General features: G+C 43.9%; 1 protein-coding gene and 1 long non-coding RNA gene across 6 annotated transcripts in view; one reads left to right on the top strand and one right to left on the bottom strand.

The window, feature by feature from the left end:
* GNG12 (G protein subunit gamma 12) overlaps positions 1-27,603 on the bottom strand; it is a 132,080-nt gene that overhangs the window by 1,444 nt on the left and 103,033 nt on the right. For all 5 annotated transcript variants that reach the window (XM_027767736.1, XM_027767735.1, XM_006167153.2 and 2 more), the window contains one exon: positions 1,009-1,127. In XM_027767736.1, the coding sequence (XP_027623537.1) occupies positions 1,009-1,101 (93 nt within the window). In that variant the 5' untranslated portion in view covers positions 1,102-1,127. The remainder of the gene's footprint in view (positions 1-1,008; positions 1,128-27,603) is intronic.
* On the top strand, positions 8,332-19,323 carry LOC106733716 (uncharacterized). Its single transcript, XR_001369649.2, has 3 exons — positions 8,332-8,822; positions 8,905-9,126; positions 16,839-19,323. It is a non-coding gene; the product is annotated as an uncharacterized LOC106733716 (long non-coding RNA).

The raw sequence follows: 27,603 nt of genomic DNA, 5'->3' as shown, positions 1-27,603 counted from the left end.
CAGAGCAGTCAAGCCCAGTGAGTTCAGCACAGGCAGCCTCAGGCTTTGAGGGCTGGTGACTATCTCCAGGCCCGGAGGAATCTGTCAGGTGACTGCTTCCCTCTCTAGGAAATAGCAACGGTCACAACATTCCAAGACACTCATTGCCTGGTCCTTTCTTGGGATGTGGAGAGAAAAAAAAAGCGCCAAAGACAGGTGACCTAAGCAATGTGTTCTGGTTCTCTATGGGATCTCAGCTGAAGCTAGCAGAACGCATCCGGGTGTTGAAAGTGGTCACTTAAGGCCACACAAGTTTAAAAAGTTTCATTTTCCTAATAAAGGAGTCCCCGACTGTTGACTTGTTATGCAAGGCTACCTCAGCTGCACTGATAACTCTAGAACACTTAGTAAATTCCAGAGGGATGACAAGGGTGTTTATGAAGTCCACCTGGAACCCCATCTCCATTTAGAACACAAGATCATAGGTCTTGACCATGTTCATTCAGGGAAGGTGGGTCCTTAGGAAATCCTGTCCAGAGATTTACAGGCTCACTCAGATGCTTTGGCTCTACAGCCCTTTTGAAATGAGTCCTGTGCTGTGTAGAAAATGAAAGTTAAGATTCTTTTTTTTTTTTTGAGAGTTTGTTCCCCTCCCCCATAGGGCACATGTGCTCACCAGAAAGACAGAGAGATAGAAAGTGAGAAATCACCCCCCACGGGGGATGGCCACGCCACAATCCCTCCTCCTCCATTCTCCTCTCGGGATCTTGGGCACGCATGCACACGCGCCCAGAGTGAGTTTAAGCCACCGGGTCTGGGGCTCAAACTGCAGTCAGCTACATGGGAGGTCAGCAACATAGCCATTATGCTAACTGCTGGTCCAAGATTCTAAGACTCTCAAGCTTGCTCTAGGAAAAATCCTGGAAGCAAGCTGAATTAAATGGCATTTTTCTCTGACCTGGGACCCAGCCTTCAAAGGGCACTGGGAACTGGAAGGGAAGTACATTGAATCTAATCCAGATTCCTTACCTTTATTCTTTCAATGGAAGCTTCTAATCTTAACTGCTGCACAGTCCTTCGGGCCTGGGCTATGTTGTTGGTGCTTGCTGTCTTGCTGGACATCTTTGATGGCTGTTTTTACCTGAAATCTAAAGCATTGTTAAGGTGAACAATAGTCCTCTTCTAGTTATTTCAACATTTATAATAATTTGTATAACTTGAAGGGAAATGGATACATGTGTCCTGTCCTACAGCTCCTTGTAGGTAGTTACTAAAATGTCCCTCAGCAATGTCAGTGGGTGGCCTAGGTGTCTTAAGCTTGTTGTCAATTTGTGTACTTCCATAAATCTTTTTGTGAAAGCCCAGCACTAGCAGTTTAATCAGTGCACCCCAACATACTGCATAAAAGTACCCTTTTCTAGGATCGTATAAGAGGAAGCAGGTATCTACGAACAAGTACGGTTGTCGGGGGCCTCCAGCAAAAGTGAGCATTTGCCACCAGAGGCCATATTACACATCGGTTTAATGTCACTGTTACCTGCTTTAATAGAAGGTCAGATTTTTTTTCTTTTGAACTCTCTTAGCCAACTATTGGGCTGGTGTGAGTCCTGGCAATAGAAAATGAGGAGAGAGAACTGTACTAGAGAACTTTGTAGATAGGGTGCATTTTAAGTGTTATTAAGGTATGCAGCGGTGGGACCAGCAGTTAGTGTAAAGGCTATGTCGCTGGACTCCCATGTAGTTGACTGCAGTTCGAGTCCCAGACCTGGTGGCTTAAACTCACGCTGGGCGCATGTGCGTGCATGCCCAAGATCCTGAGAGAAAGGAGGAGAAGGGATTGTGGCGTGGCCATACCTCCTGGGGGATGATTTCTCACTTTCTGTCTCTCTTTCTCTCTCTGTCTTTCTAGCGAGCGCATGCGCCCTATAGCAAAACCTCTCCAAAAAACAAAAAAAGATATGCAGTGGTTTTGAGAATGTCAGGTTAAAAAGGGAAAAAGTAGGGCTTTTCAGTTTAGAGACTCTCAGTGATAGATTCACAATGCTGAACAAGATACACAAGTAGCTTACAGCCTGAAATGATTGCTAAAACCTTATCAATCCCTTCTTTGACCCCTCCTGGACCTCATCCCAGGGAACCCGCTAGTCCTGTTACTCCATCTTATGCTCGTGGGTTGTTTTTTTTCTCTGGCCTCGGATTTTGGATTTGGGCTCCCCTGCAGCCCTCTCTTCCCAGCCACATGGTATAAAGCAACAGAAACACCCTGGCTCTGAGCTTTGACCTGTCTGGTTGAGGAGGGTGCATTTCATAAAGCAGACAGTCCTGGGCGGAAGCACTGCCTGGTGCTCCTGCCATATATGGCTAAGTTCCCTCTCTGCATGGTGGCAACTAGAGGAAAATGTGGAGCTGGCAGACCTGGCAGCTGTGTGGCAGTTTTATGACTCATGGGAGCAGGTGGACAGGTGTGCCTCCCCGGCGCTATGCAAGAGCTCAGCAGTCTTAGGACACCGTGGCGCCAGCACCAAACCAGGCTGACTCAACCTTCAGGAGAGGCTGCAGTTGCACAAAGCAATCTTGCCATAAGGTTTACATAAGACAAGGCTGCAAAGATCTCAGCAACTTAGAGGCTCCACAGTGTGTACCACGCGGGCACCACGGTGCTCCATGCTGAGTCCCATGACGCTCAGAATGCTCCTAATGGCTGAGTTCAAAAACCTGGCGAGGGCTCATGTCCTCAGAAGTCAGGACGCTTTGGGCTAAATGCACCAACAACACTGTGCTTCTTAACTGTGTGCAGAATCTGGAAATCAGCCTAATCAGCAAGCTTCACATTCCTGGGTTTGGACCCTGCCTTTGCCATTGACTAGTAGAATTTAACTAGGGTGAAACTGTTCCTTCACTGCGGTGAGCCCATGGTGGGTAGAAAAAAATCTACTAGGAAGGTTTTTTGGGGGGACAGAATGGGGAGAGTTAATTCTTGACTCCTACGGAGGGTTTAACACAGGACCAAGGCATTTCCTAACTGCTGCTGCTATGATTTTATCCTGAGGCCACTCTGTTTAGCTGTTTGTTATCCCACCTGGCTGATGAGCCTCAGGGTGTTTACTGTCAGGATCTGGGTGGGGCTATGGGTATCAGCCCTTTTTACTGCATTTCTAGGCCATTCTCTACACGCTCCTGTCAGGACAGAAGGAAGGACTAGGCTGGCCACAGGCAACAGAGGATTCCCTCGGGAGTAAGGAAGCCCTAGCAACACCAGATACTGGGAGGAGGAAGCATGGGGTGGGGCAGGGCAGGGTGGCCTGTCCTAGGCCTTGGACTTGGGTGACCTTATTTCAACCCAATCAGGATGGCTGCCTCTTCCTTGGATTCCTATTCTGCCTTGCCCAGAGGAGAGCTGAGGGTGTCCTCTGTTTTGATTCTGCTCACACCCAGTGGTCTGGTTTAGTCTCTTTCTGTCCTCCCAAGCCAGTGCTTACTGACAGAATGTTTGAAAGGCAACTGAGGCAGTGGACAACCTCACCCTGCAGTGTGCATGGCCTGATTCACAGCAAGCTGGTTACATGTTTTGTTCCCTGCAGCACATTAAACTGGGTTCTCCTTCCAGCTGGCATGGGTACTGAGGCTCCCTAGCCTCCAGAATGCGAACATGACACCCTTTCTGAGTGGCTTGTGGTTTCCACGCTGCACCCTAAGGATTTTCTAAATGTTCCCTTCTCGTGAGAATAATACCAAGCATTCTCTCTTCTCAACCTCCAGGGCATAAAGTTTCCAAGGCCTGAGCGAGTTTTCCTGTAACTGCAGAACAGTTCACGTGTATCAGGACTTGATCAGTCATTGCTCTCACCCACGTGCCCATAAGCAAATAGTCCAAAGTCAGGCTCTATTTATAACATGTTCTGGAGGTCTCTCTAAAACTGGTGAGAAACTGGGCATCTAGTACATGGAGGCCTTTTTACTTCCTGACTATCACACAGTCAGGATTAAAAACAGCTAACAGTTCACAATGCACACCACTCAGCTCGGGCTTACTTGCAGCTTTCCCTTGTTCTGTGTCCTAACCTGCTCTTTTGCAGGGTATCCCCTTCCTCACTACTTGCATGGCTCCCTGCTCTCCTCCCTCGGTGAATCTTGCAGGTCTCAGGCTCTACAAAGTCCACACAATTCATTTTCAATTGGGTGCTACTGGTACTAGGTGCGATGTGTTGAGAATAAATGGGTAGGACAGATATTTCCTGCCCGTGCAGAGATAACATTTAGAACGTAATCAGATACTTTCCTCTCTGGCTTCAGAGGAAGCTTATCCCTCCTCCTGCTCTACCACCCATCAGGCTTCTAACTCAAATACAATCTCTCTTCTAAAAGTCCCTTCTGTCCTTTCCCCTCTGCAGGACAACACCATTCAGGAAACTAAAGTTAACAGCTTTGCTGATTTATTAAACACAAGCAACTTTCTAGTGAATACTGCATCGCAATAGCTTTGGGCAGTCAATTACATGGGATATTTATGGTCATTTCTAGAAAAAGTTGTACATTGGATCATGGAAAAAGAATATGATCTCTGATTATAAAGCTCTTCCTAGGGAGAAACCAAATCAAAATTATATCATTTCCTGTAAAGGAGGCTCTTCAAGGAAACCGAGTTGCCCTCTGTCTACTCAAGGAAGCCCACTGCTCCTTCATGGTGGGAGATGCCCACAGGATCTGGAGGTCTGGCGGAGGACTGCCTTCCTACTAGCACCTGCTTTGCACCGCCTCAGCAGCCGGACCAGGGCAGAAGAGACAGGAAAACTGGGGAAACGAGTATCTCCAGACGGCTCGGCACCTTCAGTAGCTTTTCTTTTCTTTTTTTTTTTTTTTTTAGTAGATTTTCTTGGTCTCTTGTCAATGATGGGCATTATCTGGCTATGTGTGCTACTAAGTGGATAAAAAGCTTGCTTTTTACACCAACAATAGCTTCCAAGGCCAATAACACCTGATATTTGTATGGAATCTTAGAACACGTACAAGTTGCTTTCATACGTATTATTTCATGAAGTCTCAAAAATAATCCTAAAAGGTATATTGCTATTCATTCTTGTCTTACAGATGGGGCAACTGGCATTAGAAAAACATACTTCAGGTTCACCCAGCTCATGAGCCTTGAACCAGCTTGTAAGCCTTTCACTACCAAAGGCACCTTTCCGATGTGCACCAAAGAAAGGATGCAATTCCAATTCATTTGATTCACACACATTTAGGGCAACCATGAACATTGCACAAGGTGGTTCTTAATCAGGAGTGACTTTGCCATTCCAAGACCTAGAGTCGGGGGCTTGCAGATTGCTGTGTTTATGTAACACCCCTTCAGGTTAGGGTGTTAGATAGCATTTGTCTATCTTGTATCCGGAGAGCAGGCTTCCCCTCTGACACAAGCCAATCAAGAAGAGTTCTGCTGGTCACCCCTAGGCAGGAACTGAAGTCGGTATCTGGAGATCCTGAGCCACAGGTATTTCATCCCGCCCAGAGAGGCTGAGCCAGCCTGGCTGTGCAGACTGCAGGTCTGATAATGCTCTGGCTATCGCTTCTGTGACCTTGCTTTCATCCCTACATATAGGTAATAGAGTTGAATAAATATATGTAGCATTTCACTATTCAAATAATTTGCATTGGTCTTAATGCTATGGCTCATCTAAATTCTCAAGTTCCTAGAAATTCCTCAGAAATAAATATCGCATTAGGAAAACATGGGCATTTTAACTTTTGTCAAGAGTGGCCTGACGCAGGGGGAGGTGGGTAGGGAAGGAAAGAATGCCACAGGGCACACTCTGGGAGGAAGGCACCAGGATGCCCAGGGTCTGAATCACAAGGCATCGTGACAGGGCCAGTTACTGAATCACTGGAGTAAAGCCAGCTTTCAAGAGCCCACACACTCCTTGTGGCTGTAATAAAAAGCAGGTTAAAAAAAAACAAAAAAGCTACCAGCTTGCATTTACCCTTTCATTATGCCTTCAGCCTTCAGTGTCTTAGTCCAGCTCTTTGCCTGTCCCCTCATCTGTATAAGGGGTACAACAATACTTATCTCAAAGAGAAGTACACACCTTTGAGTAATGCACTCTGTACATACAAATATTTACTAAATGCTGGCCCCTGGACTCATTAGCCAAATATGCATTTGGTGGGAAGTGAGAGAAAGATTTAGGACAGCAACAGAGGCATTTCAAGGTAATGGGCTGAGTGGCCAGGTGGCAATAGCTTTTATTTTATTTTATTTTATTTTGAGAGGTTTTTGCTATAGGGAACATGAGCTCACCAGAAAGAGACAGACAGAGAGAGAGAACGTGAGAAATCACCCCCCGGGGGGGATAGCCATGCCACAATCCTTTCTCTTCTCGGGATCTTGGCACATGCACATACACGCCCAGACTGAGTTTAAGCCACCGGGTCTGGGACTTGAACCACGGTCGACTACAGGAGTGTCCAGCAACATAGCCATTATGCCATCTGCTGGTTCCGATGATAGCTTTCTAATAATGCCTTAGAAAGATTGCAAGGAGTGCACTCAGATTCTTAAGAATACTTTTTTGGGGGCTGGAGAGTGGCATAGTGGTGAAATGCAAGGCCCTGAGAGACTGACCCACATGGGAAGGTTCTGGGTTTGTGTCTAGAGATCTTCCTGAGTATGGTGGGCACTCACTATATCCATGATCCAGGGCTGCCTGGGGTGCATCTTAGTGTTAAGATCCTATGGGAGTTATTGTTTCTTTTTCTCTTTTATATGGGAAAAACATGACAAAACCTTAAAAAAGAATAGTTTTTCTATTTTCCTAGAAGTTTCTTATTTATATCAGAACATGTAGGCTAAATCCAGACTGCAGATGTGTTTGGTGGGGCTCCACATGACATTAACTTGGTACGTGTGTATGTTTGTATGTGTGTTGAGTTTAAACTGATAGCTGACATTCGAAAAGTGGTAAGATTTTATTTTAAAGGGAAGACTTCTGGAAAAATCAGAAAATCCTACAAAAGTGAGCTGGCTTTGAATAGCGGCTGCCCCTTTAACATTTGCTGGTGCACCTATCAGGGCCCTCCCTTTGTTTGAACTTATGACACTGACTGTAGACTATGCCTTGAATATTCGTTCCAGAAACACATGCAGGATTAGCCAAGGGTCTTTGGGTCCACTCCTGCTCCTGTCACTTCCTAGTGCTAAGAACCTGGGCAGGAGTTGTAACCTATTTAAGCCTCAATTTTCTCATGGGAAAAATGGGGATAATAATTCTTTCCTATCTCAAAGGACTGTTAAAAGCATCAGATAAAATAAGCATGTGAGTATAATAAATATAAAGAATACTTTTTCTGAGAACTTTCTTATCATATTCTGCATGAAGTACACTAAGCACTTTGCAGTCCCAGATGGACTGGTTCTAGCCAGCAGTTGGACCCTCCTCCAAGGGGTGCCTCCCTGAACTGTGGGGTTAGAAAGCAAAAAAACCAAACAAACAAAAAAACAAAAAAAACCCCGACATCTCCCAGCGTTAAGGTTGAATTGTGCTTCTTTTCTCCCCACTCCCACTTCAGTTCGTATGTTGAAATCCTACCTCGGAATGTGACTATATTGGAGATAGAACCTTTAAAGAGGTGATTAGGTTAATATGAGGTCATTATGGTGGGCCCCAATATAATACAAATGTCCTTATTAAGAAGGGGAAATTTAGATAAATTAACACAGTAGAACTAAGGGAAGACTACATGGAGACAGTTATTTGCCCTCAGAAGAAACCAACCCTGCCCATAATTTGACCTGATACAGCCTCCAGAAACATGAGAAAAATCAATCTCACACTTGATGCCTCCTAATCTACAGTAATTTGTTAGGACATTTCAAGAAAACTAGCACACCCAGGTTCTCTTCTTAGGAACTCTGGATGCTGCAGGCTCAGCCAGTTCACTGCATTCAGGAGGCATCTGGCAGGTGGCAGTGAGAAGTTTTTTGCTGCTTGGCTGACTTCCGCTGAGAAGCAGGGGAAGGGGCAAGTCACTCCTAGTGGAGGTGGGTTGGGCATCCAGGGTCCAGTCACAAGCTACTTGGTGCTGAGAAGCTGTCGGCTGCAGTGGCTTCCCAGTGCTGCACTTTGTTCTGGCCTGGTGGCCAGCTCAGTGGCTGGGAGTCCTTCCTACGGAGAACCTGTTCATCCAGAACGTCCAGTGGTGACAGAAGCACCCAGTTCCCTGTATTAAAGCCCGTTCTGCTAAAACTGCCAAGAGCACTCTCTGTGACACATTTTGTAAACTGTAAATAACTCAAGAACAGGAGCTATGCTTTCTATGATTACCACCAGTGCTAAACACCCCAAACTCTTAAGACTTGAAAGGAGGGAGGAAGAGGATGTAAAATTCTCTCTCCTCCTGAACCAAAGCTGCAGTCCACAAGGCCAAGAGCAGCAGAACCCTGCGCCAGCCGAAAGTCCTGCCCTGCTCTTGCAGTGTTCTGAGGGCAAAGGGCAAGAAGAACATGCTCTTAGCTTACAGGGGAGGAAAGTGACAGAGGAGAGGACAGCAAAGGCTGCACAGAAGTGGAACACATGGATTGGAAGAGGCAGTGTTTACAGCTCTTTCAAGAGAAATTGATATGGGTGCAGAATTGGCAGAAGAAAGAATGAAAACAGCTCTCTGAAGACCTCACCAGAGCTCATCTTGCCTGTAAAAGTAGCATGCCTTTAGACTTGAAAATCCTTTAAGTTTTATCTGGTAAATCAGTAGCTGATTTTTTACCTGCCACTCAAAGCGCATGTCCCTGGATAATAAGTTATAATGATAAATTTTGACACCACCACCATTTACTGAGGACTTAGTCTGTGCAGGTAAGTAAATTCCACGTACTATTGCATTTACTCTTCTCAACAATGCTAAGAAGTAAATCCTTTTATCATTTTGGCTTTACAGATGAAGTACAGAGACATTAGAAAAATTCGTGCCTGAGATCACACAGGCTTACATGGCAGAGATGGGACTCAGGGCAGACTCCCAAGATCACAGTTTTACTACCATATAGAGCTTGCCTCTGAGCAGCCAGAATGCAAGGAAAAGGAGGGGCATGTGTCAGCTAGAAGCAACGGTGAAAGAAAAGGAGACGCTGGCTTTCACGTGTGGCTGCTGCTTGTTCAGGTAGGTGGTCACCACTGCAATGCCAGTACAAGTGTGGCGGTAAGTGGCCTCGGGATGAGACCTCAGTGAAGGAGAACTGGTTGTTCTTATTTAAAGAATGACTGCCCCAGATTCTAGGTAAGGTTATTGCTAAAGACACAAGATGATCCCATTAGCCTCCTGTGCCCTAGAGAGGCTGGCAGGGAGCCACGAGAGTGAGCCAATGCTGGGTAATAAATCCAGAGGCGCACGGGCTGCAGAGCCTGGACAGCGAGTTCCTAACTTCACAGTGTGTAGGACACCTGGGGAACTTGTTTTAAAAAATCCGAGTTAGTAGGCCTGGGGCCGGGCCCAGGAATCTGTATCTAAAAGCTTCCTAGGTGGTTCTGACACAGATTCTCCTGAGAAACACTGATGATGATGATCAGGGTCCTGCCCAAGTTTATGAGAAGTACCTTTGAAAAGTTCATAGAAAATATGTAGTATAAAAAAAATGCATAGATCTCATATTTTCCTGTTTGTACCAAATAAGCTCATACTTTAATTCCATTTTTCCACAAAATTTTTGAAGTAACCTTTGTATTTCTGTCCAGTAATTAAAACACGTCAATGTAAAAGAATGTCACTCTCTATTTATGCTTAATGTTTGAAAGCCCTGAACAAGTCCCAAACAATTCTAACTCCTTTTTTTTTTTTGGAGAGAGATTTTTGCTATAGGTGTGTGTACTTGCTGGAGAAACAGAGAAAAAGGTGGATGGCCATGTTGCAATCCCTTCTCCTCCTTTTTTCTCTTGAGATTTTGGGCATGCACAGACACTGCGGCCTGGTGTGAGTTTCAAGGCCGGTCCATCTGGGCCTTTAACCTGGGTTAGCCACATTGGAGTCCAGTGCTCTAACCGCCATGCCACCTGCTGCTCCTCCCAACTGCGTTTAATGACTTTAATATACAAGATCAAGCCTCTCTCAGCTTGAATTAGCTTTCACATTTAACATGTTACACAAGTTTTTTTTCTTAATAGACACTTCTTTTTGGAAAGGGTCTTCTCCTTAGCATCAGTGATAAACTACATTGTCCTTTTCTTGCCCCTGCTATACTCTTGTTCCATCTTCTTTTAAAATTATCATTATCATTATTATTATTATTTTAAGAGATTCTTGCTACAGAATGCATGTGCTCACTGGAGAGACAGAAAGCGAGAAACCACCCCCTGGGGGGATGGCCACACTCCAATCCCTTCTCTCCAATCCCTTCTCCTCCAATTTCATCGTGGGATTTTGGGCATGCACACACAAGTGCCCGGCATAAGTTTTAGGCTGCCAGGTCTAGGACTCAAACTGTGGTCAACTACATGGGAGCTCAGCAATGTAACCCTCACACCATCTGCTGGTCACTCTTGTTGCTTCTTTTGACTTGGTATTCTCGATGGCTCAGTCCTGAAACTTGGATGCAGCAGAGTGAACAAGAGCTTTCGTGTTCAGGTAAACTCAGATCTGGCTCATCACTTACTGGCCTTGGTTGCTTTACTCTCTGAGCCTCAGTCTCCTCATGTGTAAAATGGGAAGAAGTAACAACAGTGCCTCCGTCAAAGGGTATCACCAGGATGAAGAGAGAATTGCTCACCACTTGCCTGGCACTCCCTGGTCCTCAGGAAAGGCAGATAATGCTCTCTACACCATCTGACTTTACCATGACCAAAGCATTTCATATATAGCCCTGACCTTTTACCTAAATTCCAAAGTCTGAATGACAGTCCATGTAAATTTACACTTGAATGGCCCATAGTTGCTTCAAAGTCAAAGCAAGTACAACCCAGTGAAAGTCTCTGTCTGCCCCAAGCCTTTCCAAAGTCCTTTTTCTAGGAATGACATCATCATTAACCTGGTCATTGAAGCATTCTGTCACCTTGGCCCTCCTAATTCCTTAGACCAAGGGTTGTCCCATAGAAATGTGAGCTACATGTGTTATTCTTACTTTTTTGGTAGCTACAAAGAGAGAGAGAGAGAGAAGGAGGAGGAGGAGGAGGAAGAAGAAGAAGAGAAGAGAAGAGTAAAATACATTTTAATGTATTTTATTTAGCCCAATGTAAAGAAAATTGACTTAGTTTTTGGTGCCATCAGGCATGTGCATATGCTAGAAAGACAGAGAGAGAGAAAGGGAGAGGAGAAAGCACTCCAATGGGGAATGGTTAAACCACCATCCCTTTTCCTTCATTTCTCCATCCAGTAGGGATCTTGGGCAGGCACTCAGATACTCCTGGTGCATTTCTCAAGCTGCCAGGTACAGGACTTGAACTGTGGTGCCCAAGAGAGGCTGGCAGGGAGCCACGAGAGTGAGCCAATGCTGGGTAATAAATCCAGAGGCGCACGGGCTGCAGAGCCTGGACAGCGAGTTCCTAACTTCACAGTGTGTAGGACACCTGGGGAACTTGTTTTAAAAAATCCGAGTTAGTAGGCCTGGGGCCGGGCCCAGGAATCTGTATCTAAAAGCTTCCTAGGTGGTTCTGACACAGATTCTCCTGAGAAACACTGATGATGATGATCAGGGTCCTGCCCAAGTTTATGAGAAGTACCTTTGAAAAGTTCATAGAAAATATGTAGTATAAAAAAAATGCATAGATCTCATATTTTCCTGTTTGTACCAAATAAGCTCATACTTTAATTCCATTTTTCCACAAAATTTTTGAAGTAACCTTTGTATTTCTGTCCAGTAATTAAAACACGTCAATGTAAAAGAATGTCACTCTCTATTTATGCTTAATGTTTGAAAGCCCTGAACAAGTCCCAAACAATTCTAACTCCTTTTTTTTTTTTGGAGAGAGATTTTTGCTATAGGTGTGTGTACTTGCTGGAGAAACAGAGAAAAAGGTGGATGGCCATGTTGCAATCCCTTCTCCTCCTTTTTTCTCTTGAGATTTTGGGCATGCACAGACACTGCGGCCTGGTGTGAGTTTCAAGGCCGGTCCATCTGGGCCTTTAACCTGGGTTAGCCACATTGGAGTCCAGTGCTCTAACCGCCATGCCACCTGCTGCTCCTCCCAACTGCGTTTAATGACTTTAATATACAAGATCAAGCCTCTCTCAGCTTGAATTAGCTTTCACATTTAACATGTTACACAAGTTTTTTTTCTTAATAGACACTTCTTTTTGGAAAGGGTCTTCTCCTTAGCATCAGTGATAAACTACATTGTCCTTTTCTTGCCCCTGCTATACTCTTGTTCCATCTTCTTTTAAAATTATCATTATCATTATTATTATTATTTTAAGAGATTCTTGCTACAGAATGCATGTGCTCACTGGAGAGACAGAAAGCGAGAAACCACCCCCTGGGGGGATGGCCACACTCCAATCCCTTCTCCTCCAATTTCATCTTGGGATTTTGGGCATGCACACACAAGTGCCCGGCATAAGTTTTAGGCTGCCAGGTCTAGGACTCAAACTGTGGTCAACTACATGGGAGCTCAGCAATGTAACCCTCACACCATCTGCTGGTCACTCTTGTTGCTTCTTTTGACTTGGTATTCTCGATGGCTCAGTCCTGAAACTTGGATGCAGCAGAGTGAACAAGAGCTTTCGTGTTCAGGTAAACTCAGATCTGGCTCATCACTTACTGGCCTTGGTTGCTTTACTCTCTGAGCCTCAGTCTCCTCATGTGTAAAATGGGAAGAAGTAACAACAGTGCCTCCGTCAAAGGGTATCACCAGGATGAAGAGAGAATTGCTCACCACTTGCCTGGCACTCCCTGGTCCTCAGGAAAGGCAGATAATGCTCTCTACACCATCTGACTTTACCATGACCAAAGCATTTCATATATAGCCCTGACCTTTTACCTAAATTCCAAAGTCTGAATGACAGTCCATGTAAATTTACACTTGAATGGCCCATAGTTGCTTCAAAGTCAAAGCAAGTACAACCCAGTGAAAGTCTCTGTCTGCCCCAAGCCTTTCCAAAGTCCTTTTTCTAGGAATGACATCATCATTAACCTGGTCATTGAAGCATTCTGTCACCTTGGCCCTCCTAATTCCTTAGACCAAGGGTTGTCCCATAGAAATGTGAGCTACATGTGTTATTCTTACTTTTTTGGTAGCTACAAAGAGAGAGAGAGAGAGAAGGAGGAGGAGGAGGAGGAAGAAGAAGAAGAGAAGAGAAGAGTAAAATACATTTTAATGTATTTTATTTAGCCCAATGTAAAGAAAATTGACTTAGTTTTTGGTGCCATCAGGCATGTGCATATGCTAGAAAGACAGAGAGAGAGAAAGGGAGAGGAGAAAGCACTCCAATGGGGAATGGTTAAACCACCATCCCTTTTCCTTCATTTCTCCATCCAGTAGGGATCTTGGGCAGGCACTCAGATACTCCTGGTGCATTTCTCAAGCTGCCAGGTACAGGACTTGAACTGTGTGGATGGCCGTGTGGGATCCAGCTGCCTTAACCACCATGCCATGAAGCTGGCCTAACAATGACGGAGATAGTTTCTCTCTTCTTGCGGTAAATCTCTGAAGCCTGCTGTATGTCCACACTTGCAGAACAGCCCTGCCCAGACTCGCCACATGCAAGTGCCTGCAGTGATGGTGCCTGACCGGACATAACAGGAGCTGCCTTATTGGACAGTGTGACCCTGGACTCAGGCACTTTCCAAATCCTCTTGAATCTTACCTTGACAAATCCCAACTTCTATTTCCTGAGTCTTGCTCCTTGCCTCTCAGGTCAAGGGGTACTGCATCAGCCTGGTATCAGCACTCTTGCCCTAATCTTACTCCAATCTCATCGACCCTGACCATGATGCACAAACATAGTTCCACTTCCAGTAGTTCCACTTTCAGCTTATTCCTGTCTATGCTCCCTGGGACTATCCAGGAAACATCCAAAGGGCTTAGCTTGGCGCAAAAATCTCGTCTGTTTCTGCCATCATGAAAAAAAAAAAACAATCCTAATCATGAAAGAAGCTTATTTCCACAGAGAGCTTACTATATATGCCAGACGTCAAGCTAACACCAACCATGGGCAATATATATTCTCCTACTGAATCTCACAATGACCCTACCCTGTGTAGCAGGTTTTATTTTCATCCCTGTTTTCAATGAAGACACGGAGGAACAGAGAAATACGTGCCTAGTGTCAAACAGCTAGTGAGGTGCATGGCTAGGATGTGGTACCAGGTGAGCTGGTTTTAGAGCCCCAGCCGCCCAGGAGCTCTACTGCTATACTGCTATAGTGCTGTGGAGGTGGGGAATGCCGCCCCACTTCCTGCCCTCAGGCTGTGATTACAGTTCTACTTGTGAGCTTCTGCTCAGATTCTATTCGTGCATTTCTTGGCCTAGTTAAATTATCTCCTTTTTTTAGGTCCTAGTTTACATTTTTGCCTCCCTCAAGGTAGGCCTATTTGATTACAGCAATACATTCCCTTCATGAATTTCTGCTACATACTTATACAGCTCAGGGGTTCAAGGACTCCTGAAGGGCTGGCCATGCATGAAATGGGCAGGAGAGGGTAAGGGAGGGGGCTGGGGAACTGTGCACCAATGGCCTAAAACTACATGCAAATTTTGGAGCATGTGCCTATATATTTTTTTCTGTGAAGAGGATTCATAGTTATCAAAACATCTGTTATACCTTGTTTTTCGTGCTGAGCTGTATGTTATTTAATGCCTATTTTTATGCAACTGAGTTTGTGAGAATAAATACTGTCTTCCCACTGAACTGTTAGCTCAAAAATAATATAGAACTACATTTATTCATTACTTACTATGTGTAGCTACTGTGTCAAGTACTCTATACAGATATCAATTCATTTAACATTCTCTACAACCGTAAGAAATCAGATTTATCGTACCTTTTGAGACTGAAGCAAGAAGGTTACAAAATGTGGCCAGATCATCTAGCTGTTAAGTGGTGGAAGCAGGATTTGAACCTAAATCTCTCTAACTTCAAAGCCATGCCCTAACCAGGCAAGTGAGTTATCTCATGCCACCTTCTCTCTAGTACTGACTAATGTGGAGAATGAAGCCTCAATACATACCTGGTTAGATTAAGACATGTGATGTAGTAACCAACACATGAGCCAGCCTGAGCCCATCACTCTGAGATGTTTGTGTGCCCCATGTTTGTTTGGTTAGAAACAGGATACACCTTGCTGCTTCTTCCCACAGGTATCCTACTAACTGCTCTGAGCCAATGAATACCTACTATTTGGTTCCCTGTGTAGCTCTGAGGAGCATGGGTGGGGAGTCCTAGGGTTCCTACACTCTTGATTAGAGCCAGTTGTTGATGCGGTGAACTTTCACCTCCAGCATGGGGTGGCAACTGGGGTGATGGCCAGTTTCTAAGGGCCATGTTGCCATGCACCCTCATACTGTGCCCCAGACAGGCATTTCAACTGTGTGAAGCCGGGCCCATGCGGAGCAGCCTTCTGAGGATGACCCACAGAAGTATAGGACTCAGCCCCTGCTGGGTTGTGGTAGGCCAAGATCTAGCAGTGCAGAGCGAGATGTGTGTTTATAGTCAACACTGAGAATGACGTTGACAAACAAGTTTTACTCTCTACCTACTGTGGCAAGACTGATGAGAAGAGATTTGTTTATAGTTACACAACTGGCTTAGGATAGCTCATGACTACCTGTGAGTGAATGAATGAATGCAACAACTGTTTGATATGGAAAATAAAAGCTAACATTTACAGAGCACTTTTTCTGTACCAGCCATATACTAAGGGCTTGACGTAAAGTTATTATATTTATTGTTCACAACCTCCCTGAAAAAAGACCACTACTATTTCATTAGTTCTCAAACTTTAAGAGAACATATGCATACAGTAAAAATCTGAAATAGTCCAAAGGGCATACACCATAAACTAGCTCTCCTCGCTCTGTAGACTTTCCCAGGCAATCGCTGTTATCAGTTTCTCACATTTCCTTCTGAAGACATCACATATATATGTCTGTATTCCAGGCATGATTATGCATGTATCTGTCTTTTTAAATACTGGGCTAGCTCCATGGTGCAATGGTAAAGAGCTGCTCAAGAAAAGCTGGATCCCACAACATGACCTTGGTTCAAATCCTCAGCTCGGTCAACCTGAAAAACACGCTGGGCACATGTACAAGTAACTAAGATCCTACAGGTTGGGTAACTGGAGAAAGGGCATGACCAGACCCTGTGGAGGGTGCTTATCTCTTTTTCTCTCATGTAAGCACATATGCTCTATCATAAAGAAAGAAATAATATAAATGGGAGCACATTACATGGATGGCTCTGTCTCTGTTTTTATTGGGTTGATGGAAGAGTCATGACACATTTTTTGCATAGAAACACATGAAAAAAAAAATAGGTCATGGCTTTTCTGACAACCCGATATTTTAACTAACATATCCTGGACATCAAGGTAAAGTTAGTATAGGTTAAATATTTATTTATTCCTCTCAACATCTTTGAAAAAAAGATTACTATTATTTAAATAGTTTTCAAGTCTTAAAAGAACATATGTATATAGTAAAAACTTTAAACAGTCCAAAGGTTATACAACAAAACTATTTCTTCCTGTTCCCTTCTCTGAAATGCTTGGGAACATAAATGTTGAGATTTTGGACTGTTTTTTAGATTTTGGAATATCTGCTGACACAAAGTGAGGTATCTCGGGAAGGGGGGCCAAGTTTAAACATAAAATTCATTTATGTTTCATATATATATTTTATGTACATAGCCTGAAGGTAATTTTATTCAATGTTTTTGTATTGTAGGATTCTGATCCTGACTTGTCACATGAGGTCAGACATGGAACTTTCCACGTGTGGCTTCACATCAATGTTTCAGATTTTGGAGCATTCTGGACTTTGAGTTTTTGGATTAGGGATGATCAACCTACGTTATTAAGCCATTTTCCAAATGAGGACACTGAAGCCCTGAGGGATGCCTGGTTAATAAGTGCCCTATTAAACCTGGTGTGCCTAGCTGTTGCTCCACGACCCACCCCTTCAGTGGACCTCAGACGCTTTCAGAGGAGGCCGGTAGAGGAAGGGCAATGATGAGAGAAGCAAAAGATTAAGACCCTACCTAAAATTGCTTTAGAGGAAAAAATTGCTTTGGAGGAAAGCAATCCTGCGACGTGAGAGATTTCCAAACCACATAAGGACATATCCAGAATGCAATTTCAGTGCACTCCAAGGTGCAAAGCACTTGGGAAAAGAAAGCCTGCAGAGTGGGAGTGAATTCTGTGAGACGTCCTCTGGGCATTGGGTCCCCAGTGTGATCTCTATCCCAGCCAGCAGGAACCTCAGCCTCCCTCTGCCCCCTTCCCCCCCAACTTAGAAATGCAAATTGTTTGATTCCACTCAGATCTACTGAATCAAATCACCACTGGATAGAAGGAGGTGATGTCTGAATTAGAGTTTTTAAACAGAGGATCCAGTCATCAAGTATCATAAATGAATAGCCGGTCTATTTAACCAAGCTGGATCCAGATTCTTAGGATTATCCTAAGACTAAGCTGAAAATGGGGGATACAAAGACAAAGACCCTCTGCCTTAACGAGGTTATTTCTGGAAAGGGACCAATGTGTCTAAGGAAGGAGGCAGAACAATCCAAATGCCCAGGTTGAAGGCTCCACCTCTTACCAGTGATGACGAGGCCTGAGGCCTTTGATATCTAAACCCAGAAAGCCTGTACCTTTCTTTCCATCTATGTGACTAATTAGGAGTCTTTCCACCAGCTTCCCTGAATAGCCTGCCTTCAATACGCTACTACCTCTCCTGGCTGAGCAAGGCTGGAGGGAATCCTTATCCTGGATGCTGTCCGCTGTGTAGCTCTCCTACCCCCACTCCTGGGGGGCTGACAAGGCAAAAGAATAGAGATATTTTGAATTCTGGTCTTAAAGGACTAGCATCTGATCCATACTGAGCAGAGAGCATGGTTTCTAATAGTGCTAAGCAGGTTGAGGCTCACTCACTTGCCCAAAGGGAAACAAAACAAAACTGAAAACCCAACTACTTACTGGGAGAGTTGGAAATAAGGCAACAGGCAGATGCTGCTGCATCTCTTTTAGATTAAGAGGCAAAGATGGCATTCCCTTGCTTTGGACAGTGCCAGCTACTCGAAAGGGCGGGAGCTATGAATTCAGAGGAGCAAGAGGCTGAGAAAGGACTGAGTCTGTGCAGTTCACAAACACATACACACATCAGCTAGGGCAAGGCAGCACCAACAGCAATGAGTGTGGGCTCCTGAAGTGGGGGTTATAGAGCTTGTGGTTCTAGCAGGATGAACTAAGTCCTGAATATAAGTAACAAGTGTTAAGGGGGCCAATAAAATATGCTGCAGGCAGGAACCAGGGGAAGGTTGATGACGGCTTGAGCAGGGAGAAAAGACAGATGAGGGGTACAGGTCTTACATGAATTAATCCTCCAAGAGTAGGAACCAACTAGGTAGAAGTGATTCGGAGGGGAGAGTTTCAGAATGGTCATTGAGGAGGGCAGTAGAGAGAAGAGCAAAGCTTTCATGTGTGAAAAGAAAGACACCAAAGATTTCTGAGTAAGTCTTGCCCCTGCAGTGCAGTGGTTAAGTGCTGTGCATTAGAAGTCTGATTCCACTTGGTCGACCACTGTTCAAATACTGTCCCCAAAGTCTTGAAGAACATTTGGGTGTATATGCGTGCCCCAAATTGTGACGAGATGGAGAAATGGAGGAAAAATAATTATGGTGTGAGTCTACCCCACTGGAGAGAGGGGGACTGTCTCTCCCTTTCTCTCTGATGAGTGTATATGCCCTTTAGCAATTAAAAAAAAAAAATCCTGAGCTGAAGTAAAAGGCATATGGGAGTGTTGACAGAAAAATGATTATGCAACCATACATAAGAAAAAATAGAAGTGGGAGACAGAGAAAGAAAAAGTAGCCTATTGCCATGGAAGGTCTAGAAGCAGGCAACATGGTCAGGCTTTGGAATAAGAAGGAACTGGGTTCAAATCCAGACTCTGTCACTTAGTGTTGTTTGATATTGAAGAAGTCATTTACTTTCCCTGAATCTGCAGGTTCTCTGTTAAATGAGATGGGAAAAGTTCCTACCACACAAAATTTATTATATGAAATAATATAGAAAAGAGCCAGCACACAGAAACCACCTAGTGTTATCTGTCACCATCCCATCATCATCACAGTCATGATGAGTTAGAGTATAATATTGTAAACAGAGATGCCAGCAGGTGATGTGGTAGGTAAGGGCACTGGACTCTCACATGGCCAACCGTGGTTCGAGTCCCAGACCTGGTGGCTTGCTTTCTCACCCACCCCACCCCCCTAGCCCCTCTCTCTCCTCTCTTACTCTGTCCTTCTCTGGTCAAATTAAAACATAAATAAATAAATTAAATTAAATAATTGTTTAAAAAAAAAGATTGCAAACAGATGAAAGTCACTAGAATACTAAAAAAAAAGAAAGAAAGAAAAAAAGAGAAGCTGGATGAAAAGAGATATGCAAAAGAATTAACAAGACTTCATTCTTGGGTCTGAACAGGAGGTAATCACCCACAGAGAGCTGGTGACTTCCTAAGGACAGCAAGAAGTAACACACAGAAGTACCCTTGGGCCTTCCTTACATGCACAGAGACAAGCAGAGCAGCTTCAGAGAACCATAAGGGGGTGGAGGGTGTCCCTGGATGGGCAACACCTTCACAAAAGCCAGGGGAAGAGGATGAGTATTAGGGGGGAAGGACAAGAAATGCCGGATCAATCTGTTTAGTTATAAACATCTTATGCCCAGAAATATACTAAGTGAATACACAAAAAAAAAAAAAAAAAAAAAAAAGAAAAAAAATTCCAGCCACTACTGGGTGGTTAGGATTTTAGGGCTTCTTAATGATTTTTTTCAATGTTTTCTTGTAGTCTGTAACTTTTTTTAGTTTTTTTTGTTTGTTTGTTTTTTGTGTTTTTTTTTGGTATTTATTGCTAATACTTATATAGCACCTATACTTGGCAAGCATTGTTCTAAGCTTTTCCAGATATTAACTTATTTAATCCTCAATAATGCTATGAGGTTGTTACTATTGTTCTTCCTAGTTTAGAATTAAAGGAACTGAGGGAGGCAGCCACTTAGAACATAGCCAAGGTCAGAGAAAAGGTACTTGGAGGAGCCAGTTCTCTAAACCTGGCAGGCTGGCTCCAGGTTCTGGTGCCTTTAACTACATGGGATACTTTCATTATTAAAAAACAAACAAACAAACAAAAAACCAATAATTGCTATTCATCTAACCAGGAGGAAAAGTAGTTAGTCACTCTAAAGAGGCAAAGGAAATAGAAGGCAAGAATAGCTCCCTAGGCTTGTGATCAGATAGATTCTGGAGACCTGTGTTAGCAGTTTCCACAGTGTGAAGGGAATAGAGGTTGGACAAGGGGCTGAAGAGAGAACTATTAACTCAGGGTCCTAGGCCCTGGGCATAGGGGACTACTTAGAGCGAGCTGGTAGTAGTGAGGACAAGGATGTAGATGGAACCTTTCAGGGAAAGTAGGGTTGTTTGAAGAGATGATAGGTAAAAAAACTAAAAAGAAAGGAAAAAGAAAGATGGCTGGAATGAAGACATTTTTGGAAGCACAGGAGGAGTGTTGAAAAATGAGGGAGAGAGTGAAGATGCTCCAAGGAGAGGTGATCTGAGAAAGCTGAAGGGGATGAGCTCAGGACTGGGTTCGGAAAGTAGGAAGAGGAGGAGACGAGAAGAGATGCTTGGAAGATGTAGAGGTGGGAAGCAGGAGGCTCAGGCTGACAGCCTTCTAATAAGGAAGGAAGGAAGGAAGGAAGGAAGGAAGGAAGGAAGGAAGGAAGGGAGGGAGGGAGGGAGGGAGGGAAGGGAAGGGAAGGGAAAAAGGAGGGAGGCAAGGAGGGAAGGACCAACTACTGATACATGCAACGTGGGTGAATCTCAGATACACTGAGCAAGAAAGGCCATCATGAAAGCGCATACTCTGTCCAATTCCATTTATATAAAATTCAAGAAGAGGCCAAATGAATCTATGGTGCTAGAAACTACAAGAATGGAGAAAGTGAGTGAAGATACAGATAAGTCGCGCTTGGCCGGGGGGTGGTACTCATTGCCAATTTTTGAAGCTGAATGACTTTGAGAATTAAGTTGCATGAAGTTCATTCTATTTTTATACGCATTTAAACTCATTTTAAGAATAATGGAACTGGGACCTGCAGTTGGTGTAATGGCTATGTCGCTGGACTCCCATGTAGTCCACCACAGTTTGATTTCTGGACCCAGTGGCTTAAACTCACATCAGGCGTGTGTGCATACATGTCCATGATCCCGAGAGGAGAATGAAAGAGGAGGGATTGAAGCACGGCCATCCCCCCTGGGGGTGATTCTTGCTTTCTGTCTCTTTCTTTCTGGTGAGGGCATGCGCCCTAAAGCAAAATCCTCTTCCTTCCCCCCAAAACAGAATAATGGGACCAGCAGATGGTGTAAATAGTTACATCACTAGACTCCCACTTAGTCAACTGTGGTTTGAGTCCCAGACCCAGAAGTTTAAAACTCACGCTGGCCATGTGTGCATGTAAACCCAAAATCCCAAGAGAAGAATGGAGGAGAAGGGATTGTGACGTGGCCATTCCCCTGGGGGGTGAATTCTTGCTTTTTCCTTCTCTGTCTCTCTGGCGAGCACATGTGCCTTATACCAAAAATGTCTAAATTTTTTTTTTTAAGAATAAAAAGTTAAAAGTAAAATTCTATGATCCTACACACTTCACAGCCTATTACAAGATAATGAACATTATCAGTTGAGATTCGTCATCAAAGCATGGAAGATACGTTAATTATTATCTACAATTTCCTTCTCTAGATCATGATCTAACAGGTATGTCCAATGTCCACAGTGCTAAGGAAGTAATTGCCTTTCGTGGAGGCACAGATGGCATTAAAACAGCTGCTATCTGAGCCCTGTGCCCTTTCACATAGTGCTTAATTGCTGGGTCACAGATGTCCAAGAGTAACTTTGAAGGCAGCATACCCCCTGGAGACACCCACAAAAAAAAATGGAAGGCCCACTACTGAGGACTATGTACCTATAAATACCTAGTCCATGCCCCAAAACTACAAAAATGGATAATTTTTCTTTCTTCCTTTCTCTCAACTTCTCCCATGAAATGATAGCAAAGAAACATGCCTCCCTGCCCTTTAGACATGTCTGGACTTGTGGAAACATGTCTTTCAAACATGTTTGTACTCGAGAAGATGTGTCTTTCAGATATGTCTGGACTTTGAAAAAGAATAAAGTCTAGGGAGTTTCTGGGTGACTAGCAAGATGAGCATCCTGTGCTGGCCCTCACAATTAAAGTACTTCTGTGTCACAGTACTTAAATGTCTGTATTTTCAAAGGGAAAGATACCTGAAGTTCCCAAGTTACTGTTTATAGTTCTAACTCATTATGTTATTTAAATTGATGAAAATCCTTTCTCTAGGGGCCAGCAGTTGGCGTAATGGTTATGTCATTGGACTTCCATGTAGTCGATCGCAGTTTGAATCCCAACCTGGTGGCTTAGAATCACACCGTGCGCATATGCATGTGTGCCCAGGGTCCCCAGAAGAGAATGGAGGAGAAGAGTTTGCAGTGTGGCCATTCCCCCTGGGGGATGATTTCTCGCTTTCTGTCTCTGTCTCTTTCTGTCTTTCTGGTGAGCGCATGAGCCCTAATAACAAAAACCTCTCGAAAACAAAAAAATTCTAAAAGCAAAATTATTGATTAACAACTTCTTTATAAAAATGTATTTAAGGGAGAACACGGAATAGGAAGCCAAGTCATTTCAGGTTTAACTCTCGTCAGTAACACCAGTGCAATTCCAGTAAGATGGCACTCAAAAGGCACACTTCAACTTCCATTCATTGAGCTTTACAGAATATCAGAACATCTCCAGTTCATCTTAAGGAGAGATATAAAATTTCTTGGAAATATGCATTAATTTAAATGAATTAATTTTTTCCATTAATGAGATACAGAACTTTCAAGAAAGATAGTCAAGTCAAACACTTGGGAAAACGATTGGAAAAATTATATCAATTTAAAGATGCGGAGTGTTACCACAAACAACTAAGTAAGTATGGTCCCCTTAAATCCAAGAATTTCATAAATTACCAAATGGAATGGCATGGGTGGATTCTTGTCCTTAATCACCCCAAAATAATTTTTTTTGAGCTTTTAGGGTATGTGTGCTTGCCAGAAAGAAAGAGACAGAGAGACAGAAAGTAAGAAATCACCCCCCAGGGGAGATGGCCACACCGCAATCCCTTCTCCTCCATTCTCCTCTTGGGATCTTGGGTACGCACGCACACTTGACCGGTGTAAGTTTAAGCCACCGAGTCCAGGACTTGAACTGTGGCTGACTGCATGGGAGTCCAGCGACATAGCCATTATGCTAACTGCTGGTCCCAAGAATTTCTATGGCTACTTTCAGCCCCAGATTTTCTGAGCCAGACCTATTTGTAATATTCTGCTTTTTGTGTTATACTGGTAACTCAGCAGAATATGGACCACAGGAGACAGTTCTCAAAATATTTTTTTTTAAGTTTTATTTATTTCTTCCATGAGTGAGTGTGAGAGAAAGAGAGAGGGAGGGAAGGAGAGAGACAGAGAGGCTCCACCCCCAGTGGTTTCCTGACAATACCATCTACTCTCCACCTTAGCTGTCTCTGAATCATGACATGCACACACCCGGTGTCCTCAGATAGATCTACCTCTCTGTGTAGGTCAGCTTCATCGGTGTCATGCTATACAACCTCAACACCATCCAACTCCAAGAGTTGGCCTTCACATATGGTCATCGTGTTTCTCACAAATGCTAGCATCTATTTCACCCATCGGGTCTTTCTTTAATCTTTTATCTAATGGTAGGTTCCTGGAGACTAAGCACCATATTTCACAGTTTTGTGTATCTTTCCTATGCAATGCAAAAGAATAAATACATGAAGATTTGATTTATTATGAGACATACAGATGACCTTAGCTGGAAGTGATAGCCTTGCAATTGTTGTTCATAATTTGAGAAATAAAGGGACAACGTAGTTCTGGGGCTGGGTACAGAGAGGGACACAGTGTACACTCAATGCAATGAATGATAACGCAAAACCCTGCAGTGGTCCTGCAGGTTAGTAATGAGAAGAGGTTGAACCCAATGTGGTGCAAATCAGAAATTCTAAAGCAAATAAGGATGATGTCACTTTATAAATGAATTCCTGCAGAGAATCCTTTCCCTGATGCATTGTCTATTGCAGGAAGAGACACTGATGGTTTGGTTCTCATGCTAATTAACTATCAGTCAGGAACAAAAATAAACATCTCTAAATTAAAGTGCAGTATTTTTGCATAACTTTTTTTATTCTTTTTTTGAGAGGCTTTTGCTATAGGGTGCATGTGTTCGCCAGAGAGACAGAAAGCGAGAAATCACCCCCCAGTGAGGGGGTGGGTGGGTGGCCACGCCGCAATCCCTTCTCCTCCATTCTCCTCTCGGGATCTTGGGCACGCACGCACATACACGCAGTGTGAGTTTAAGCCACCAGGTTCGGGACTTGAACTGCAGACAACTACATGGAAGTCCAGAAATACACCCATTACACCAACTGCTGGTGCCAGCATAACTTTTTGTGTGTCTTGAGCACAGCTCCACGTAAGCTCCCCATGTACAACACTCGTGAATATACTCTCTTTAGGGTGACAGAGACTTGATTTGAGGCTACCTGCTACTTTTTATTTCAGAAATGGCTCTTTACTTGGTCTCTGTCCTTGGTGACACTTCCTTTTTGTTAGGGATGAATATAGGAAAGTACATTTTTTATTTCCTTTTTTTTGGGAGAGTTTTTGCTATCGAGTGAGTGCACTCGCCCGAAAGCCAGAGACAGAGAGACAGATAGCGAGAACTCACCCCCCAGGGGGGATGGCCACGCCATAATCCCTTCTCCTCCATTCTCCTCTCGGGATCTTGGGCAAGCACGCACACCCGCCTGACATGAGTTTAAGCCACCGGGTCTAGGACTTCAACTGCAGTTGACTACATGGGAGTACAATGACATAGCCATTATGCCAACTGCTGGTCCCTAGGAAAGTACATTTCTGACACTGCAAGCTTAGGAAAGAAACAAGTGCCCCAAACGCTTCCATTGCTTGAACCTGTCCAGGTCAGGTCCTTAAAGTGGGGAGAGAGGACTGCTTCTCAAGGGTAATCCATCTCGTGACTGGCATTGGGCATAACGTACACTCTCAAATCCTAATAGTTGATAGAATAGTTAATGCCTTTTATTGACTCATATATTTGATTATAAAGTCAAATTTTTCTATCAGGAAGTCCAGAGTCCTTAGAGAGATCATAAGAGACCAGTATTAAGTTGTTTGAGACCAAATACGTTTCAGAAGATTGAAGCAGATTCTGTCAAAACTCAGAGCTATTTTCAGAACTGCATGTGATTCTTCGGAGCACTTTTATGAGCACTGTAAGTTGGAATAAGCAGCACGTGCTTACACTGCATGCAGAAATGGTAAGATTGACTTTAACAGACTGAGTAAACAAATGCAGTTCTAAATATCCGTTACCTGCCAGTGTCAACATTTATACATGAATAGATCTAGTGTTCACATGATCATGGGATGCTTGTGACTTCATGGGCTGGAGGAGTTTATACACAAAAACCATCCCCAGCTGAATGCCGGGGAGATGTATCTATGTGTCACATGCAGATGATGCCACATGTTTTTTTTTTTTTTTTTTGCAAGATTTTCGCTATAGGGCGCATGCGCTCGCCAGACAGACAGAGAGAGACATTAGAGACAGAAAGCAAGAAATCAACCCCCGGGGGGATGGTCATGCTGCAATCCCTTCTCCTCCATTCTCCTCTTGGGATCTTGGGCACGCACGCACATGCGCCCAGCGTGAGTTTTAAGCCACTGGGTCCGGGACGCAAACCATGGTCGACTATGTGGGAGTCCATCGACATAGCCATTATGCTAACTGCTGGTTCCCAATGATGCCACGTTTGTTTGCATGCCACTTCTGCCTTTGTCCATGTAGCAATCTGGTATTCCATTTCTAAGGTGGTAATCCTGATATGATAATAATGCTATCAAAAGACTGTCATTTACAAAGTGCTTTCTTATATAACATACATATTCATCTATATGAAATAACATCAATTACTACTTACCTTTATTTTCATTTCTACTTAGGGATTTGTGTAAGCCTCTTGAGCTCAGTATGCAAACTTGTATGATTAATAAGTCATTTTTGGGGGGAGGGGGGAGGTTTTTGCTATAAGGCATGTGCACTCGCCAGAAAGACAGAAACAGAGAGACAGAATGTGAGAAATCACCCCCCAGGGGGGATGGCCACGCCGCAATCCCTTCTCCTCCATTCTCTTCTCAGGATCTTGGGCACGCACGCACACGCACCCAGTATGAGTTTTAGCTACCAGGTCTGGAAATTGAACTGTGGTCGATTACATGGGAGTCCAGTGACATAGCCATTTTGCCAACTGCTGGTCCCTAAGTAATTTTTGCTGATAATTAGAAAAAAAAAAAAAAAAAAAAACAGAATGGTTTTGCTTCAGTAGCCTATCAGGTGCTTCCCGTCTTAGTACTTAGGGTATTTTCAATTTTCATAATTTCATGTGGATCTGAAACAGTGGAACATAGCGGGTTTTTCCCTCACTTAAACAGAACCCATTTAATGATATTTTCTTAGAAGCAGATTGTATCTGTGCTTAAGAAGTAAGGTGGAGTGAAAGACAGAAACCACAAAGTGACTAGAAACAGAATTCCTAATGGAGCTACCTTTCTGAATCGCCTGGGCTGCTTTAGCAATGTACCCAGGTCCAAACCTGACCCTGCACCTCCAGAATGAGAAGAGCAGGGTTAGAACCCAGCAAAAGCACTTCTGGACAAGCTCCAGGTGACCCTGTTGTGTAGTCCTGGTTAAGAGCCATGGGACTAGAACACATCAGGACTGTTCAGCCCCAAGGCAAAGTCTCCTTGGCTGCTGTGCCTGGTGGCCTTGGGCACACCCCTTCCCCTTTCTGGGCCTCCACTTCCTCATCCTTACCAAAGGAGAGCAACGGAGATGCTCTGCATCTCTGCTTCTCGCTGGACAGCTCTCCTTTCTCCCACTCTTCAGAACTATGCAGACTACTGGCTTAGCTTTTTTTTCCCTTCCAGATTAAATTCATATTTTATATAAAGACCCCATCATGATGTCTATGCTTTTAACATATTATATTGTGACCTTGGTGGGGGCTGTAAACATCACTGATGTGAACCATATAGGTGACACAAACTTGTATTTAGTACCCGACGGAATTAAACACATGGGGATGGGAGAGGGGTCAATTTAGCTGCTTCTGAAGTTTCAGAAGACATTATAATTGGGGACCAGTGTGCATGGGTGAGGAGGGGCAGGCAGGGCAGGGCAGCTTTCTTATCGAAGGAGTTCTAAAGCAAAATAATGTTTCAAGAAAACAACAACAATAGCCCAATGCAGTAAGCTTTCTTTCA

Source organism: Tupaia chinensis, unplaced genomic scaffold, assembly GCF_000334495.1.
Source record: "Tupaia chinensis unplaced genomic scaffold, TupChi_1.0 Scaffold144529_1, whole genome shotgun sequence".
NCBI classification, from domain to species: Eukaryota; Metazoa; Chordata; class Mammalia; order Scandentia; family Tupaiidae; genus Tupaia; species Tupaia belangeri.
This window is presented reverse-complemented; position numbering and strand designations above follow the sequence as displayed.